This window comes from Perissodus microlepis, chromosome 17 (assembly GCF_051167445.1).
Source record: "Perissodus microlepis isolate ML-2025 ecotype Zambia chromosome 17, ASM5116744v1, whole genome shotgun sequence".
Taxonomy (NCBI): domain Eukaryota; kingdom Metazoa; phylum Chordata; class Actinopteri; order Cichliformes; family Cichlidae; genus Perissodus; species Perissodus microlepis.
Window position 1 is genome coordinate 10,626,538 of NC_140477.1, and position 19,134 is coordinate 10,645,671.

At 38.3% G+C, this 19,134-nt stretch overlaps 2 protein-coding genes across 2 annotated transcripts; one reads left to right on the forward strand and one right to left on the reverse strand.

Annotated features, from left to right (window-relative positions):
- The first annotated feature begins 239 nt into the window (after positions 1–239).
- Positions 240–9,418, forward strand: cax1 (cation/H+ exchanger protein 1). The gene is made up of 20 exons (XM_084911123.1): positions 240–467; positions 1,225–1,398; positions 1,614–1,744; positions 2,969–3,083; positions 3,204–3,320; positions 3,401–3,462; positions 3,626–3,802; positions 4,000–4,191; positions 4,599–4,698; positions 5,182–5,323; positions 5,857–6,040; positions 6,133–6,232; positions 6,327–6,445; positions 6,626–6,663; positions 6,753–6,880; positions 8,142–8,275; positions 8,460–8,554; positions 8,677–8,755; positions 8,846–8,954; positions 9,102–9,418. Exons 1-20 carry the CDS (start codon positions 389–391, stop codon positions 9,173–9,175), a joined length of 2,349 nt encoding a protein of 782 aa, XP_084767249.1. The 5' UTR covers positions 240–388; the 3' UTR covers positions 9,176–9,418.
- Positions 9,419–10,500: 1,082 nt separating this feature from the next.
- Positions 10,501–18,537, reverse strand: klhdc10 (kelch domain containing 10). Its single transcript, XM_084910759.1, has 9 exons — positions 18,290–18,537; positions 15,306–15,527; positions 14,985–15,139; positions 14,720–14,868; positions 14,156–14,240; positions 13,669–13,735; positions 13,533–13,580; positions 13,276–13,415; positions 10,501–12,023 (listed from the first exon to the last, which is right to left on the reverse strand). The coding sequence occupies exons 1-9, from the start codon at positions 18,378–18,380 to the stop codon at positions 11,814–11,816; spliced, it is 1,167 nt and encodes a 388-aa protein (XP_084766885.1). The 5' UTR covers positions 18,381–18,537; the 3' UTR covers positions 10,501–11,813.
- Between the last annotated feature and the right edge of the window lie 597 nt (positions 18,538–19,134).

Here is a 19,134-nt window from a genome sequence, read left to right on the forward strand (position 1 = left end):
TGACCATATATAATATATTATATAGATCCAATGGGGGGTACTAACATAAGTACAGTTTTGGTTTTATGAGATTTGGAGAGAAAAAACAACACAATAATATCCGTATAAAAAATAATATTAAGAAAAGTGAAGTTGAAAAAATAAAATAAAGTTAGGCGCTCTGTCTGTATTTATATATCAGAAAATATAATACTCTTGCTGTTTCCCGTCCGCTTCCCCCACCGCCCACTTCACCTCGTCCTAATGGGTGACTGCTAATGCCAATAGCCGCTCGGACTGCACAGAATAAAGAGGGAGGGAAGTCAGGTCCAGAGGATTACAGGATAGGAGCAACGTTCGGAGAATAAAGTGTCATACCAAAAAACCCCCAAAAAGACCACAACCCAAAATGTCCCACAAAAACTGTTTACTTTTACCGGGTGATGTGGAAAACTTACCAAGAATATCCGAGGCTGATTCATCGTCAGGTGAGACCAAACTATTCAGCGCGTGCTCCTCCACACCTGCACAGATCCTTTCATGTAGACTTTTAAAAAATGACGTTTTGAGTATTTTGTCAAGATTGCGTTCCACGTGCTCTTTAAAGTCACCTTCGGTTAAAAACAAAAGTTAAAACTAATTTCAGTTTGTATTTTTGTGGTTATAATTCTGTTTAAAACGACCTTGTTGCTGTTGTTAAACCTTAATGTTTAAACAGATAGCGTTGTGGAGGATAGCCTGATGGTCACAGTTGTATTGTTTGTATGTAGGTCATATGGTGCTTCCTTGGGATGGTGTTTGGTAACGTTCCTAGAGGCAACAACTGCTCACTTTAATTCCGTTTAACCTATTTTTTCTGTTTTGATTTAATGAAAAATTCACATACTTGCTGCTGTTTTCTTCTTGCAGTAATTTCTTTTCATTTTAATCTTTGCCTTCCACTGGCTGCCAACCATTAAATCAACTGCTTTTCATGAACCATAACCAGTATGCATTCCTTTTTTAATTTGAAAGCCCAGCAGGATTCTTAGCGCTGCATTGCAATGCACTGATAATCAGTCTTGACTGATTGCTGTTGAGAGCATGGGTTTTGTATGGACTCTGTATGACTCTCAGGAGGTTTGTGTTTGTCACACACATTTTCATGGAAGCATGTCGGTCAGCTAACACACTATGAATGGAACTGATATGCTGTTCTCTTCTGAAAACCATACTTCACGCTCTTTATAATGTTTCCATATTTAGAGACCTGTGTCCATCAAGAACAGCATCAATATCCACGGCGACCCTCCCTAACTGATAGGCTCTGTGTTGGGGCCCATCATCTCGAGATAGGCCCTGCAGATACACCCTCCCCAGATGCTTCTGGACACCACTTCTGCCACTACACCCCAAAATGTTTTTTTGGTGTCCATAGAGGTGAATATGACATTAGCTGAAACTAGAATAAAGTAGCAGATACCTGACTGGATTTAATAACTCTAGTTGGCTGGTTCTGGATGATCAAGACTACCTTTCCCAACATGGCTAAAGCATTATAAGATTTTGTGTATATGGACATGTGAAATGTTAAAATATAGAGAGGTTTAAATTAGAACGGGGTAGTAAAGTTTTTTTTTTTTTAATTTGTACAGGGGGGCATGTCACCTCAGCCTGGTCTTCTCCACCACGCAATGGAGAAGAGGGATGGCATGAATGCACCACAAGGACTACAATCAGAGTTGACAATGAGGTGGAGGCACACAGGGAGGCCAACAACTACAAGGTAAGAAACCACTCGATCAGGGCGGTGGTTACGTGCTAAACACTTACTACGGCACCTAATTTCTCACTTTTTATTCATAAAGGAAAGAAAAGGGACTTGAAGCATTTTAAAATACACATGTGAAAAGGATGCACAGCTTTCACAGTAAGTTTAATATGAGTCTAGGGCAAGAATTTAGAAATGTAATCACACCGACTCTTTCATTTCTAGTAACCATAAACTTTAGTGGTTCTGTGATAGCCAGCCAATCCGTTTGAGGTATCAGAAGTGACGCAGAAAAACATGGGGTTGTGTTTTGGGGCTTTTTCTTCTCCTGTAGTCTGTTATCCATGCAGGCTTAAGGGGGTTTTACTCACTCGGATGGAAAACGCTGCTAAACCGCCTGAAACAGCTCTTCTGTTGTCCTGGCATTTCTTCTGTTACTGTGTTGCACAAAAAAACGTACTCAACTTAATACAGATGTTAACAGCAATTTACGGTCTGCTAGTTTTTCCTTACAGGAGATGCTTTTACTTTATGATTGAGGATTAGTGGGCTAATTTTTACGCTGGTAGGAATGTTCCCACAAGAATAGCAAATATATGTTCAGTGTTAGCATGATGTGCCTGACATTAGTGGTTGCTTATTACGATAAAGCTGTAAACATTTATGTACTTTTTTCAGTTTCACTTGTAAGACAGCAAAACAAATGGTGACGCTAACACTTCTTCTTTGTCTTTTCTTTCTTCTTCTGCTTCTTGCTTCTTGTAGCCACCTCTGTCACACCAACCCTCTACATGTCTTTCACCAAATTCACGAGCTTTGTATGTGGTCATCCTCTTTTTTTCCCTGCATGGCAGCTCCATTATTTAATATACTTTGTCCACTTCCCGGCACATGTGCAGATTGCCTCTAACGTTGTCACCAAACCAATCAACCTGAGCTGTCCCTCTGATATACTCATTTCTAGTCCCGTCGAAACTGGTCCCTCACATTATTTCTAAACTGTGGTAAAGCTGTGTTAAAAATGGCTACATGTAAAACAAAAACTCGGAATATCTCCAGAATTACGCTAAAGCTTTTTGTTTTTGAGTCCACACCCCTGAGTTGTTGACTACATAAGTAAAGTTGTAAATAAATGAAACTGACCCTCTCAAATGAAATTATGAACCTGTGAGTGTAATACACGCACTCAAAGCTGCAGATGTTTTTCTTTTTAACAATAATACCCCTTTATTTCTTCAGTTTGGTTTCAGAAAATGGAAGGCCAGTGTAACGGAGAAGCCCATTGAAGACCAATCGGAGATCATGAAAGAGCTGCACTCTGACCTTAGCATTGTTAAGGCTCAAGAACGCCTGGGTTCCTTTTGCCTTTTTTTCATATTAGAACTCTGTTTAACTCCAGCACGCTCGTACATGCAAATTCGTGTTTCTTACACTAAAGAACTAACCTGCATTTGTGATTTCTGTCTCTTCTCAGGTTCAGTGGTAACCTTTGGGAATGTGTGCTATGTATTTTTATTTGGTTGGTGGATAGCGTTAATCTACATCCTCATTTCTGCTGTCATGTTTCTGACAGTGGCAGGTGCTGCTTATGGTATGTAGTCTTTAAAAAAACTGCAGCACTCTTGTTTTCTGTAAATCTGGAAAATAATGCTAATGAGTTGCTTCTTTTAGGAAAAGTTTGTGTCACATTGGCATGGTACTTTATTTGGCCATTTGGGAAGTGTATTGAGAAGGTAATGAAGCCTTTTAATGTAATTTGTGTACTAAATTTGATACTGTGTAGACGCTAGAGTTGCTATTTTAAGTTTAAAAATCAGGATTTTTAATAGGATAAATAGGTTTTAATGACAGCATTCAGTTAAAATCCTCTAATAAGAATTTATTAATTTTTTTCAGGTTGATAATGTACTTAATAGATTCTCTGTGAACCCTCCAAACTGTGAGGTTATTCCTCATGATACGGACGGTGAGGACCTTGTCATGAACAAAGACTCTGCTTCCCTAGTGTCTTCACCCCCACCTATCCAGATCCCTGTCCCAGAACTGCCACCAAAGAATACTTCAAAGCACTGGGTAAGAAAATCATACTGACCTCAGTTATGTGGTGCTGTGCACAGTTCTGAAATATTTATGTAGAAGTTTACACATAATTCAACCTGAGGGAAAAAATTCAAAGAAATGATTAGAATTTTAAAAAAGTTGCCACGACTTTCATGTGCATGACGAGTGTATGTAAGCTTCTGACCATGAGTCCTAATCTGTCTCCACAGTGTCGTGTCAGCACTTGCATTTGGTTGTTACTTGGTTACCCTGTCCTGGCTGTCATGCACTGCCTCGCCTGTGTGCTGTCCTGGTTGCTGGTCTTCACCATCCCAGTAGCAAAAATCAACGCTCGTATACTAACCGGCGTCCTTCTCATGGCACCAGAGGACCTTCATATCCACACACTGGAAAAGGACAAGGTTATTTACTGAAACACAGATTGATGTTGTAGATATCAAGGCAGAGGATGCGTGAAGGATTTCCCCCTCCTTTACCGCAATGGTTATGCTTTTCAAAATACCAACCGCAGTGTTGTTACTTTTTACAGCCGCCTTATTAGTCATGATCCTTTGTACTTCCCATAAGCTTTAAATGTGGTAGCGTGTGTTTAATGCTGTCTCTGACACTTTGTTCCTTTTTTTAAAAGAGCAATTGAACCATATCACAAAAAAAAAGGTTTTCAGTTTTCACATGGCCTCGAAGTGAAAGTATGATCAAAACAGTTCAGCAAAACTGAACTGTGTATAGCTTGTTAATGTTGGAGCTAATCATTTTTAATGCATGTTTACTGACTCTTTTTTTTTTACTTCTACGATCTCCCTTGCAGACACAGGCATGTGGAACCAGAGTCCTCTTATGCTGTTATCAAGCTTTCAATATGCATTACTACAAATACACAGTCCACGGTATCAACATTTTTGCCCTCAGTATCCTTTTTAAGTTGTTAGACATAAAGTAAGGGGCTCAGTCACAGTTTTTAATCCTCAGCCTGAAAGGCCTGGGGGATGATCGCCAAGCGGTCTGGTGACACTCAACTTTGTGAACACGATAACCCAAGGATTGTAGAATTGATACCACAGATGTATCGGCTAAAAATGTAGGAAACGTTTTGGTGACCGTGACCACAAGGTCAAGGCCAGAGGTCAACTTTACTAAAAGTCTTGTGAAGGAAAAATAATTTTTTTAAACTATGTTGTAATTGTATTTACTCAGAAAGATATGATATAGGCCTTTCGTCTTCATAGCTTAGCTATAATGATAATAACCCTTCTGCTGTCAGATTTCTGTAACTGTATAAATTTTCAGGCCAGGGCAGACGTGCAAAAAGATGTCCTACTATAGCCACTAGTATTTTTACTGCTGGTCTGTCCACTGTCTGTCTGTTGTCCTTAAGCCTATGCCCACTGCAGACCTGCTTCCGTTGGTATTTATCACTTTGATCATTGGTTACGCTGACAAAGAAAACAATTACTTCAGAGCCGAGACAAAGTTTGCTACAGCCATGATTTCCATTATTCCCCTGTCTTATTATATTGGCATGGGAATAGCCAGGTAAAATTCTTTCATTTTATTTTTGAAGTGATGAAAAATTATAGTGGGTGAAATTCAAACTTCACTCCTTTTTATTTAATTGTTTTTAGCCTTTGGTAACTATCTAGCCCCAGCTCCTTTCATCTGTTTTCCCTACCAACAAGTAGGCAGTGAAGCAAGTCTCGGACTGCAGCTGTTCATGATAGTCCTGCTCGCAACCAGAACCTGCAGCAGGTGGAGGATTTTTAAACTCAGAGGCTGCACAGCAGTCCAAGATTATCGCAATTGAGGTCTGTCCACAGGACAAGAAACACTCTGATAGACAACTGAGTGACACTGACAACTACAACAATAGCAAATTTGCCTGCTTGCATGGGTAAAACACCAGATGGCACTAGCTGGGGCTCGCTGGTTAGCTGCCTCTGAATTTATGAATTAATGTGTTAGTATGTAGCAAGTTAATCCAACTGAACGTTTTTAGAAACTCTTAACTACATATAACGTTTCAGTTCTTTTTGGTTATTTTGCTTTGTATCTGTGTATACGTCCTGCAGCATTTCTGCACAGTGTAACTTCGCAGTGGGAGCGGTGGTGAACGCAACTTTTGGCTCCATCACAGAGTTGACATTCTACATCACGGCATTGCTTCAGGGGCATCGTGCTGCCACCAAATGTTATGAAGAGGTTGTCAAAGCTGCGTTAACTGGCACCCTTCTTGGATGTATACTGTTCATACCAGTAAGAGCAGATGAATTGTGCCCATTGGTTATATTCGCAATTAGATGTCTTAAGCGGATGGCTGTACTCATTGCAAAATTCTAACTGCACAGGGTATATGTATGATCATTGGGGGTATTAAACACCAGGAGCAACGATTTAACAGCCGTTCAGCTGGAGTGAGCTCAGCTTTGCTCTTCATATCCATTGGAGGTAAGGATGGCAGATGTGCATAAAACAAACTGAGAAACAAAATTCTTCCAAAACCTGAGTCCAAACCCCTTCCATGCTGCAATATTGTCCCTAGGTGTGTTTGCACCTACCCTGTTTTCAAAGACCTTTGGTAATCTGATGTGTGAAAGTTGCAGCGACGTTCCCGGCAATGCCACTGTGTCCTTCGTCTGTAAAAACTGTCACTATGACACGGTGGGTGGCTGCTTCTTCTTTTTGTATAGAGTTATAGGGTATTTTGTTATAGATCAGCTCAGTAAGTACACTTAAAAATGTCCAAAGGAAAGACTCAACTTTTAGGCTTTTCCAGGGCGACGTGTTGCATCTTATTTTATTGTTGATTTTTCATTCTTATCTTGTTTGTGTTCACAACAGAGTCAAAGTGAGCCCCATTTAATTCTGTCCCATATTGAGTAAGTCTTGATGCTTGATTGCACAGCACTTCTCCAACACGATCAGCTTGATGTTGTTTTGAGTGATAATTTTTTTTCTTTTTTTGCAGGCCTCTTATGTACACAATTTCTGTCCTTCTGCCTGCTGCATACCTAATTGGCCTCATCTTCACACTGAAGACCCATTCCCACATCTATGATATCCATATCAGCGATGGTCACAGGGGCCATGCACACGGTCAGTACACACAAGAGGGTACCAGCACCTCCAACCCCACTGGTGAAATCACCACCGGCCATCTACTTGTCACCAAACCATGTATTAATGCCAGTATTATTGCCCATGGGCCATGTTGCAACAGGTGTGTTGTGAATGCAGTTCTTTAATCTTTTGGGGAATAGGAAAGTGAAATGATTGGAAAATGCTTATTGCTCATTGCCTTCCTTATTACCAAGCATGTGCAGTGTTGCAATAATGTAAAAACCTGTGACGTTTGAGGAAATTTTAAATAAAACTGCAACCAGTTCTCTAACCAGCAAGACTGGTGACCATTTTGGAGAAGGATTTAATAAACACATTGCAGACAAAGAACTCTTACATGTTGGCCCATCTCACCATACCTTCAGCCCCATCCTAAAAACATTCTCCCTCACAGAGAGAATTATGATCTTGTTTTCTGCTTGGCCGTCACCTAAGGATTTACATCCCTGATAAGGAGAAGGAGTCTCACTATCTGTTTAACATCTCCCATGAACTAACAATGGCCTCACTGTGTCAAGTGTGTGTGTGTGTAGAGCACAAGGCCCATTTGTAGTGCACGTGCATACTACTAAGTGACAGTGAGAAAGTGATATTACTAATGTGATATGATTCAAATATATAATTAATACATCAGAAAATAAATCTGTCATGACAGCTGCAATTTAAAAAAAAAAAAAAAAGCCTTTCTTTGAACGTTTATGCGTTAAAATAAAAAATCATGAAATATAACTGTCATTGTGTGTGCCCAACAGGATCTTGGCACCTCAAGACATTAAACATTAACTCATTATTCTTTATTTGACTCTCATGTCAGACCAGTAATCAGAATTAGCAAATTAGAAGTTTGTATTTTTGTTTGTTTTAGCAAAGTCTGGATGCTAATTTAAAATGTAGCACGAGCTAAAGGTGATAAGCAAGCTGGCTTTTAGAGGGGAACAAGAATGCAGATCATACCTCATAAAATGCATATTTGGATGTCCCTATGCACCGATTGTGTGGAATGATCTGTGGGTAGATCTGGAAATGTTATTTGGTTGAAAGAGCCTTTCCTCTAGAGAGCATATTACAATCTAATATTTACAATGATAATGATTTGGGGTTTTCTTTATTGTTGTTTTTTTTTTTTTTTTTTTTTTTTTTTTTAAAGTTAATGAAATAAAGGGCACTAACGGTTTAAGGTCATAAGTACTTATTGTTAAACCTGTCAATGAGCTCATGGTATGGATGTTACAAGCAGGTCACCATGTTGTCCACTGGTCCCGGTGGAGGGCTCTTGGAGTGCTGATTGTTGCCACGGTGCTGATGGCTTGCTGTGCTGACCTCTGCACTGAAAACATTAAGCCCTTTCTGACCCATTCCTCCATCTCCCAGGTATTCCAATACATTATTATGCTTTTTTTTAATAAGGAAAATGTAAAGGAAAATGGAAAAACTCTATTGAAAAAACTTTATTGAACAAGACACCTGTAGCATGTAGAATGAAGTGGAAACCTTGTATTAAAGCTGACCAAATATTATAATACTGAAGTTAACTGCTTATCTGCTTATGCTGCAGTACTTCATTGGGGTCACGGTGTTGGCCATGGTGCCAGAGCTTCCTGAGATTGTCAATGGGATTCTTTTTGCACTGCAAAACAATATCAGTCTCAGGTTTGATAACATCATCCCGTTATATTATCACGTGTGTTATAACCCACCTGGATGGGCTCAATTTTAATCTGGAGTACTGGAAATGCACAAAATATTAAACCTACCTTGTCCCCTCTTTGCAGCCTTGAAGTGGGAAGTTGCATTGCTGTGCAGGTCTGCATGATCCAGATTCCACTGCTCATCCTCTTCAATGCATTCTATGTAAGTTAAATTGATTATTATTTTGTTTGTGATAATTCCAGTTATGACATTTCAAGCTATATATATTATTTTTTTCCTCTTTCCTCCCAGGATGTTGGCTTTATGCTTGTGTTCAGCGATATTCATCTTTGGGCTAGCATCTTTAGTGTAATTGTGGTCAATTACATCTTCATGGATGGGAAATGTGACTACTTTCAAGGTAAGCAGTATCAGAATATAATACCAGAAATGTAAGTATTAATTTTGCACGAATCAGATGTTATCAAAGACTTTCTATATGTGCATTTGTCAAAGTTTTTCCTATGTCAAATATCTGGCTTATATCCACTCGTTGTCTTGTCTGCAGGCACGGCTCTAGTGGTGGTCTACCTCATCCTTTTGGCCCTTTACTTCTTTGCTCCTTCTCCACACTCGTGTTAATGTGCCAAATAGTAATTTTGAAAATGAAACACATTAAAAGGTTTCTTAATCTTTGGTGGTTTGGGGTCAGAAGCACAAAATGTGGGATCAGAAATGTCATGTTGAAGATTAAAGTGAATATTTGGTTTTTTTATATTTATATATATGTATACACATAAAATAGTGTCTTCCAATTCTGTCTGTAATTTAAAAAAAGTTTTTGCTGTTGAACAGAAATGTCAATTTGTGGTATTTTTCTTGTTAATCGTTGTAATATCTTGTTGATATTTGATATAATAAACATATTCATTAAAAAAAAAAACTTTCTGTATTTTTGCATTTTGACTATTAATCTCTCAGCTTTTTCATTTTGATATTTTGCCTTTGAGATTATGTTATTCACTAGCATTTGGGCAAATTCAGCTTCACAAACACAACAAATACAGGCTTGTATGACTTTGATCTATTGTGCACTTTGAATAAAAGCACTTTGAATAAAAGAATAAAAGTGGCAGCAACGATCCATGCAAGAGTCTTACACTGGATAATTCTAGTGTGCGTCATGCTAAGCATTAGTACAGGAAAGAAAACTGGGGGGGACAGAGAGCTCTTTACAGAACACCTTTATTTAGAGACCTCTTAACACGACACTCATACAAGCCCAGTGTACAACATTTTCGGGGTCACCTGTAAAACTGTGTCCCAAAGTAACGATTTCATGTTAATATTAAAAAAAAAAAAAAAAAAAAAGGGGGGGAAGCAGGTAATGACATCATGCACCAGTAATTTGGAACAGCAAGCGGGAAAAGCAGAAGAAAAAGGAACAAGGTAAAAATAATGCAGGCAGACTCATGCATATGTGACCAAACCATCTGGCAACATCCCATCATATGTATATTAAAAAATACATATGATGGGATCTTGTCATAATCACATTTTGAAGGTGAATATTATTTGGCATCTGTAAACATGAACATATTTTATTTAAACACTTGGTTTTTAAGATTACAGGATATAAAATTACAATCTTGGCCAGCAACATGTCACAATATGCAATTATGGGACTTTTAATTTACTTGTAAGTCTAAGAATTTTGTCTAAACATGCAAATATCTGCCTCTATTTGTCAAACCTCAATATCAGTTTGGGAAAAAGGCACTGCAGTATAAACAGATGTTCGTGTAAGCCTGCTACTGAAGCAACTCCCTGTGCATCATGTGTCTTAAACAAAGAGGGAGTAAAATTTTAAACAGAATCAAGTCTTTATTCAAATATATATATATATATATATATATATATATATATATATATATATATATATATATATTTTTTTTTTTTTTTTTTTTTTTATTTATTTTTTTTTTTTTAAAAGCACCAAATTCACAGTGATGTGTAGCATGGTTTGGTTTACAAATGAAACCTGCAAGCAAACACAATGAAAAGGGAAAGAAAATAATAAATTCTCTTGAACATACCCACCTCGCTTCAATTTCATCTCCAGACTAGGCTGCAATATGATGTATAATGAACAATACAGGAACTACAGAGGTCCAGACACAGGCAAAACCAGCATTTAAAACTTCCTTACATGCCAATGAACAGCACAGTGTTTCTGCATGTTTTAGGCAATTCACCACAAATAACATAAGACTCTTTTCAAGGCATGCACTAATTTCATTTTTTAGGATTTGAATGCTTTTATATCCCAGGCAGATGGCATGTGTTTTTGTTTTTTAAGATATAAAAATAATTTGGAGAAACTGGAAATTTAAGATTACTTACAGTCAAAGTTATGCAATGATCCACTTTGACATTAAAAGCTCAGAGAAAGGTTATTGTAATTGGCTGATCAATGAACCTTAGAGAGTAAAGTGAAATAAAAAGGCCCGCGAGGAAGTCACAAAAACATTCACAATAATCTAAAACTCTACAACAGGTCAGTAGAAATGAAAATTATATATTAGGGAATTGTATTAAATTGGCTAAAATGTGCAAAAAACACCGCCATGGTTCTTTAACAAACCACCATCTGCCACTGTTTCAGACTAATATCAATACTATCGTCGCCTCTGCATGGAGAATTTTTTTTAAAGATGAAAAAAACAAACCAAAAACCAAATGTCCACAAATATGTAAGACAAAAATGTGCAAACTGCAACATCAGTTCACGAAGCTACCCCACCCTCCCCATAAAAAGTGATTTCATTTTAATATACATGCATTCGTCATTCACACTGAACTTTTAAAATTACCAGATAATGCCGATTTGGACAAAAAACAAACAAACAAACAAACAATGGGAGAAAACAGTGTTTGACTTCATGCCGGGGCAAAATAAACCATTTCCAGCTGTTTGATGAAAACCATGACTGTGTATTAGTTTGACACATGTGCAGGGACCAGTGGGGGGACAGGGTCTTGAGTAAAATCCATAAAACATTCCACATATACTCTGTTCTTCATCACTTTAACTACAAAAAAAAGGAAGAAAAACAAAACAAAAAGGCATCCCATTGTTTTTGGTTTTAAGGCGAGGCTACGTCAGGCGGGAGGGCAGGGCGGGGCTTGGGTCACCCTAGGACTTCCTGTGAATTCAATTTTGTACTGAGCCGCTCTCCTCGCTGTCCCTTCCATTTTATGTGTTCTTGCTCGACTAAGTCTATTTCAAACGTTCAGTGAGTTCCTGTGTGAGACCCAGGTTGAGCAGCTGCATGGTGGGGAGTGAAGAAAGGTGGGGAAAGGCCTTGAGGAGCTTCTCCCAGCATAGCTCCAACAGGCTGGGCACAGTCAGCCAGATCTTGAACAGAGAGCCAGTTCTCTTGTTCTCATGGATGTTCACCACACCACCATGGATGTACATGCAGCCAGTCTGGGTACAAAACAAAAGAGAGGGGGAAAAGGTACATTTTACAGTGTATACAGCTTAACAAGGTTCAGGCTTCTAAACTTCCTCGATGTCATCATTGATTATCCAACTGGTAACAAACAAAATCTTTTCATTATGTTCTCCTTGCACCTTCTGGATCACCAACAGTTTTTTTATTTTTATTTTAAGAGGATGGCTCCATATAATGACATAGAACATCAAAAACAAAATTAGATGTCCACAAATATAGACAAAAAACAGCCATCATCAGGGGCTTAGAGCCAATCACTGGTCTCATCCACACATTGAAACTATCTATCACACCTCACCACATGTCTTGTAGCACCCTCTCATATTTCTGCCACTCCTGGGTTCATGCAGTAACACTGATCCTCTCTTGGCACCATAACTTAATGTTTTATCTAGATCCATAAAGTGCAACTCCTCCTCCTTAATACTTCTCCATCAACACTCTCAAAGCAAACATTGCATCTGTAGAGCTCTTTATTGGTGTGAAGCCATTCTGCAGCTCACTGATCGTTACGTCTCTTCTTAACCTAGCCTCCACAACTCGTTCTCATAGCTTCATGGCATCACTCGTGAACTCCTTCCCTCTGTAGTTACTACAGCTCCACAATTGATCAATAATGTGCATCAATGTCAAAATTGTCAAGGAGCCTCGAGTTCTGAAATGTGAAGCCTAAAACCCCATATTTACTAACAGTCAGGATAGGGATGACTGTATAAGACTCATTTTTTCCCCTCTTTTTTTAAAGAAGAAAATGACCCTGCTTTTCATTGGATTTACAACATTTCGGTAAATATTTTCCTCATAGTATAAATATTTACATAATGAAATAACCAGTTTCATTATTTATTTATACCAGAATGATATTCACTTTGTAAATTATATATATTTTGTGAAACGGTTTGATAAACCATGCTGTGCTTTAGGGCATCACTCCTCTGTGATGGACAGATTGTTGTGAGCACTGTCCTCACAGTTTGTTATATTTGGATTTACAAACAGATGCCTCAGCTAGAGGCTTTACAGAGAGAATCTGCAAACCAGAAGTTGACGTCACCATGGCTTTGTCCATCTTTTTATATAGTATATGCTAGGAACCCACGACAGCTTATCTAACATGCAATTTCACCTTCTGTGTATACATTTATATTCAGAGTTTGGTGAGTACTAAGGTAATTTTGCTACTTTGAAATTTAGACTGATCCAAAGAAATGGTATTGTACTAACTGGGGTAACAGCAGCACAGTGAAAGTAGGCTGGCTCGGGCATCACTGCTGGTAGTTTGCTCCACTGGAAAGTCTGAAGGTTGATTTTCCACAGATCAGCTAATATCAATTCCCCATTGTAGCCTCCACAGATAAATACATCTACAATAGAAAAAGCAGATAAAAACATTAGAATGAGAGGATGTAGTATGAAATTACAGTGCTTAATAAGTGATACTGGCTATACAGAAACATGTTCTTTGGTATAGCAGGCCTCACCGTTGCGTATCTGCACACAGCTATGGCACCTTCGAGGAGCAGGATAGCCTGTCAAAAGCACAGATATTTTAGTAAAGTGCACTACTGTTAAGGATAGCACAGGCTTACAGTTAATCATGATGTGAAGTATACAAACCTATCTTTTCATGAGGTTTAGTTGTAATCTCCTCCCAGGAATTGGTTTCCAGATTATAAGCATGTATCTTAAACAAATAAAAAAAATTTAAAAAAAACATTTTAAAAAAGTGACATGTGTGAAAATGACAGACTTGGACAGTTATCAAGATGGAAGACACTTCTACTGATAAATTCAAAATATTTCCAACTCATCTGATCAGCTTTTGCGTAGAAGTACAGATATATAAACAATGACTAATGCTAGCATTTTTATATGCTTTTTTAGTAGTAGTGTACAGATTTTCTCTTTTTTTTTTGTAAAACCAGAGTTTTGTTTCTTCTCTTATTACCATTGGCACACTAAACAAATCCTAGGGAGTTCAAAAAAAGACTAGACTTTAGACTAAGACTATGAATACACCAGGGACATGGATTTTCCTTAGCTGGAACTCAGTTTTGGTGACAAGTTACTTGAGGGTATATAAAATCTTTCAGTGGTACAGTACCTTATCTAAAGGATATGATGTCCAGGAAGTTCCTCCTCCCAGAATATAGATCCTCTGTCCATCATGTGCTATTTCATGCCTATATCTGTGAAACACACCATGACAAGGAATTGTAACATTTTAATACTAGTAGAGATGGAAAGAGATATGTTGTTATCAGAAAACTTCACTCGCGATACAATATTATTGTAATTTTTAAGATTCTGCAATGTACAGAGTACTGCAGTAACATATATAATTACGTCCTCAAAGTTGAATTAATTATTATTATTAATAATTATTTTTTGCTTGCAAAATGATTTTCAAGCATACCAACAATGTCACTATAACCTGCCATAAATGTTGACATACGACGGAATCTGACCCCATTCAATTGCCGACTAAGTGGCAATTATATCCAATCTGTTTCTGATAATACAGCAGTTCACTGCTGTATTATCAGAAACAGAGAAATTTATTGTATTTTATAAAATATTGATATTTGGTTTTCCTGTATTCATACAATATTGCCACACAAAATATTCCCCCCACCCCTAATGTTAAACTCCTCAAGTATCATCATACCGCTCCTCAGGCAGGTCATCGGGAGGGTTGTTGGGCTTAAGGTGGATCCACTCTCTTGTGGTCAGGTCCAGCCTGTGTAGGTCTGTGCTGTAGATATAACCTGTCGTCCCTCCAAACACGTACAGGAAGCCGTTTATAATAACCATTGCCTGGCGGCAGAAAGTATGAAATGGCAGATAAAACACTGAAACAAAAATTTAACATACAAATTTTTCTAATTTGAATGTGGTCGTCAGAAAGGTGGACGACTGATTTCTGTGGCTACCTGTCCATAGATTCTGTTGGGCTTCTTCCCTCGACAGTTGAGCAGCGACCATCGTTTGTACTTCACGTTACAAACGTGAACATCGTTGCCATTATTTTCACCAAAGGGGATTCCGGTGCCCCCAAACACCAGGAGGTTGTTACCGTGCAAAACAGCTGCAGAAAAACAGCAACACCAAACTTGATTTTCATACATGTTTTTTTTGTTTTGTTTTGTTTTTTTTTTGTTTTTTTTGGGGGGGGGGGGTGGGTGGGTATGAAATACCAACAATGTGTAAACACTAGTAAAATGTTCAGAAGTACTAAATACACAATGCTTCACCTGACATTGATGCCAGCTCTGTGGGCATGTAGCCCTCTGTTCGGATCTGCTGCCAGCAGCCTGTTGCAAAATGATACCTCCATAGCTCCCTGAAAAGTGGATAGTCTTCATTTTCTGAGCCTCCTGACTCATCGTAGTCAGGGTTGTACCCACCAAACACATACAGGTTAGTGTTGTCAGCGACGCAGCGGTGCCCACTGCGGGCAGGTGGTGTGCGATGCCCTGGAAACAGAAAAACAAAAAACAAAAAAACAATCAAAGCCTAAAAATGACGATGAGGAGTACCATCCATCATAGCAAAAAGCTACTACTTGAGCTAAATGCTGCTCTTAATTTTATGCATGATTTGAACTTTGACACTGCTTTACCAGATAAAACAAACATTTTTTTTAAACTGACAGAAAAAATTAAAATGTGACATTGTAAAGCTATATAAAAAACATTATCCAAAAGTAATACAAGTACATGTAATAACAGTGATATGCCGTGGTCATATCACCCAGCAATTAAATCAATTAAAGCGTTAGAGTATAACCTGCATATGCATCTAAAAAGTCAAAGTTTTTTAGAACTTAAGACTAGTTATAGATCCAACCTGACTAATGCTCCACCGGTTATATACATAACATGTCAACTTTCATATTCATAACTATGAAAAATTCTGCATGACAAGAGTCGTTGTATGACATTTACTGAAACTTGGGAAGAAACGTAAAGGCGTTAGACCAAGAACGCTATATAAGCTCAAGATTATGATCTATGTTAACTGATAAGAATGTGCTTAAGGTTCAGTAAAATCAGCATTCATTACTAATTTCCTTTGCTGTATTGCAGTCTTTAGGATTACCATAAATAATCTTTACAACAGGTCAGCTGGGATACATGATGGATGGAGAAAATTTTAATGCAGTTGCAGAAATCCTTAACAGAGAGGAGGAAAGGAGTTACACAGAAGATTAAAAAAAAAAAATCCTATTTTCTTACATTTAATTTCTTATATGCTATTGGATAGATATACTAATTGAGGCAAATTACTGTGAAGCCGCAGTTACAAGGTAATTTACTAACAATGTGCTGTAATTTATATATAAAGATGCAGCCAGTTCACCTCAGTAAAAAGAAAAAAATACTTTTTGTAGAAAGAATGCAAATTAGTGGCTTAAAAATCCAGAGGAAGGCAAAGCGCTGCATGCCTGCTAACTAAAAGAATCCAGTTTAAGCTCAGGTTTCATATAATTTTTTTTTCTCTGAAAACAGCAAGGCAATCATGATAAATGAGACGAGGCTGAATGAAAATGAATATGCTTTTTATATAAGAAATAACTCTTCTGATAGAGAAATAACTCTTCTATCAGAAGAGTTATTTCTCAGCACTGTGCAAAGGGTTCTAATGATTAGGACTCAGGTGCAGCGCAAGATTGATCCAGAGGAGAATTGCATTATTAAAAACTGTCCCACCCTATAAACCTGAAATCTGTGTGGAACAGCTGACCTGTACGATGCGCAAAAGACCACAAAACATTATTTACAGTCAGATGATGAGCCATCTCAGTTGCTATGTTACTATCCCATGTGCCTGAATGCGCACTTTGCTTTTTAGTTTTAATAGCACATTGCAACATTTAAGCATTAATTTAACTCACCAAACCTTTTATTGGCTACAGATTCAACAAATGGGGTTTGCCTCTAAACACGCACACAATTTTTTTTCCAAAAACAACTTGTGTTCCGAAGACTTTGTAATTTACACTGGTGTGACTCATTTAAATATTCTCCTCCTGAAAGTGAAAATACAAATACATTTGGCATAATACCAGCCTCAAAAAAACCCCTCCTGTTCACATACTGACACTTAGTCACTTTCGTAAATCCAGCAGCTTTTTAATGTCAAAAGAAGGCTTTGTGCTGCTGTAGACGTTAGTACACCTGGCCCTAGATTTTTCTTCTTTTTAAGCCTACAATGAGTTTTTCCACAGACTGTTCTCTTTTATAAGACCTCCATAAAACAAAAGGGTCAGAACATGTTGTGGTGAAGGAGGATGTGCGTTTTGTAGTCCATCTTCTACCCATTGTAGTTTCATCAATACTCAGGCACACTATGGCACCTATTTGCTCCTACTGTCTTGTAAAACTTCATATGAGCAATAAAACTACAATATAAGTATTTTATCAATCATCAAGATAATATTTCTCTGTAGATCTATGTCAGCATCCGTTAGAGTGACCAGTTTTGGTCTTTGCACTGCAGAATTTCCCTTTCCTGACCAGCTTGTATCTGTAAAACACAAAAGTATACAGGATCTCAACTTAGGATCTACCACAGGCATAAGAGGAAATAACTAGCAACCAAAGAGCAGTCTATTCTTTGAAAATTTTATACACACAATAGATCATCTCAGATGTGTTTGGGTTTTATTTTTTTGGCCAGTAGAGATTATACTGAAGTTATCCTCTCTATACGTTGCTGGAAAATAGAGATGTAACAAATCTCTCCATGACTGAGAACATACCTAATGAGAGCTTGAAACTTGTGAGTGGACATGGCTCTGTGATCCGCTTAAACCATAAAATATTTTATCAACCCTCAGCATAAACCACAGATACACACAAAGCTTAAACCTTCAAATTGTTATAAATAAAACCTTAAATCCATGAAATCCACTCCAGCCGATATTAGAATATTTACTGTAGCACACTGCAGCCGATAAAGCTCTATGCAAAAGTATTATGTGCTATTTTCTCCAGTTAGCTTAGATAGGATCGCACCCAACACATCAAAAGATAATCAAACAGAATTGCGGGATGTTGCTAGCCTGAATGTAATGCTTTAAAATATCACGAGTAAAGGCAAAGTTTAAAATTCCTGTCTCAAAGTAACAAGCAGCTGATGTAAATGACACAGACTCAATTTGACTGTACAAACATGATAACGTCCAGGTAAAGCGTAACGTCGTTAGCATATCTTGCTAATGTTTTTGACCGACCTGCTAACGTCACACCGTGCGGCGGCCTGCCTGTCAGTTTCTGGAATTTATTCAGCTGGTCTGGACTGTGAGCACATTCGGCGTCCGACATCGTCTCCCCCTTTACAATCCAGTCACGGAGAATGGCACGTCAAATAAAAACAACATCTCATAAGAGCCGTAGAATCATTTTACGTTTCAGTCAGTTTGGAAGATATCCACAAACGTAACCTCCCCCCGCTGTGGATTGGACTTGGCCAATCACTGGACTCGTTATTAGGACGTTGCGTCATTAGAGGTGGGCGGGGCGGCGGTTGCCGGTATGTATCCACAACACAACAGTTTTACTTGGAGTGTGGATGGCTTCTTTTAACAACTGAGAGTGGAGACAGATTATCATTTAGAACATGAAGTGGCATTCTTATGTTTGGGGGGGAGAAAAAAAACCATTAAAAAAACTGTCACCATGGGTAGCTATTCATTATCTAGAGATCACATCACCTGTGGTGCCCCACAAGGTTCAGTTTTAGGTCTTACTTTGTTTTCTATTCATGTGCTTTCAGTTGGAGAAAATACAGTTAGTGAATCAGGAAGTGCGACAGACTGGCGACCTGTCCAGGGTATACCCCGCCTTTCGCCCTATGACAGCTGGGATAGGCTCCAGCGCCCCCCGCGACCCTGAAAAGGATAAGCGGAAGCGAATGGATGGATGGATGGATGAATCAGGAAGTGCAGAGGATGAGTAGTAAGAATTGGGGGCAGCTATTAAAGACATACCTGGAGATGTTTAAGACAGAGGGCTTTTGACCAGATTGTTTAATACAGTCTTGGAGAACATGCCTAAGGAATGGAGAATAAGTCGAGTG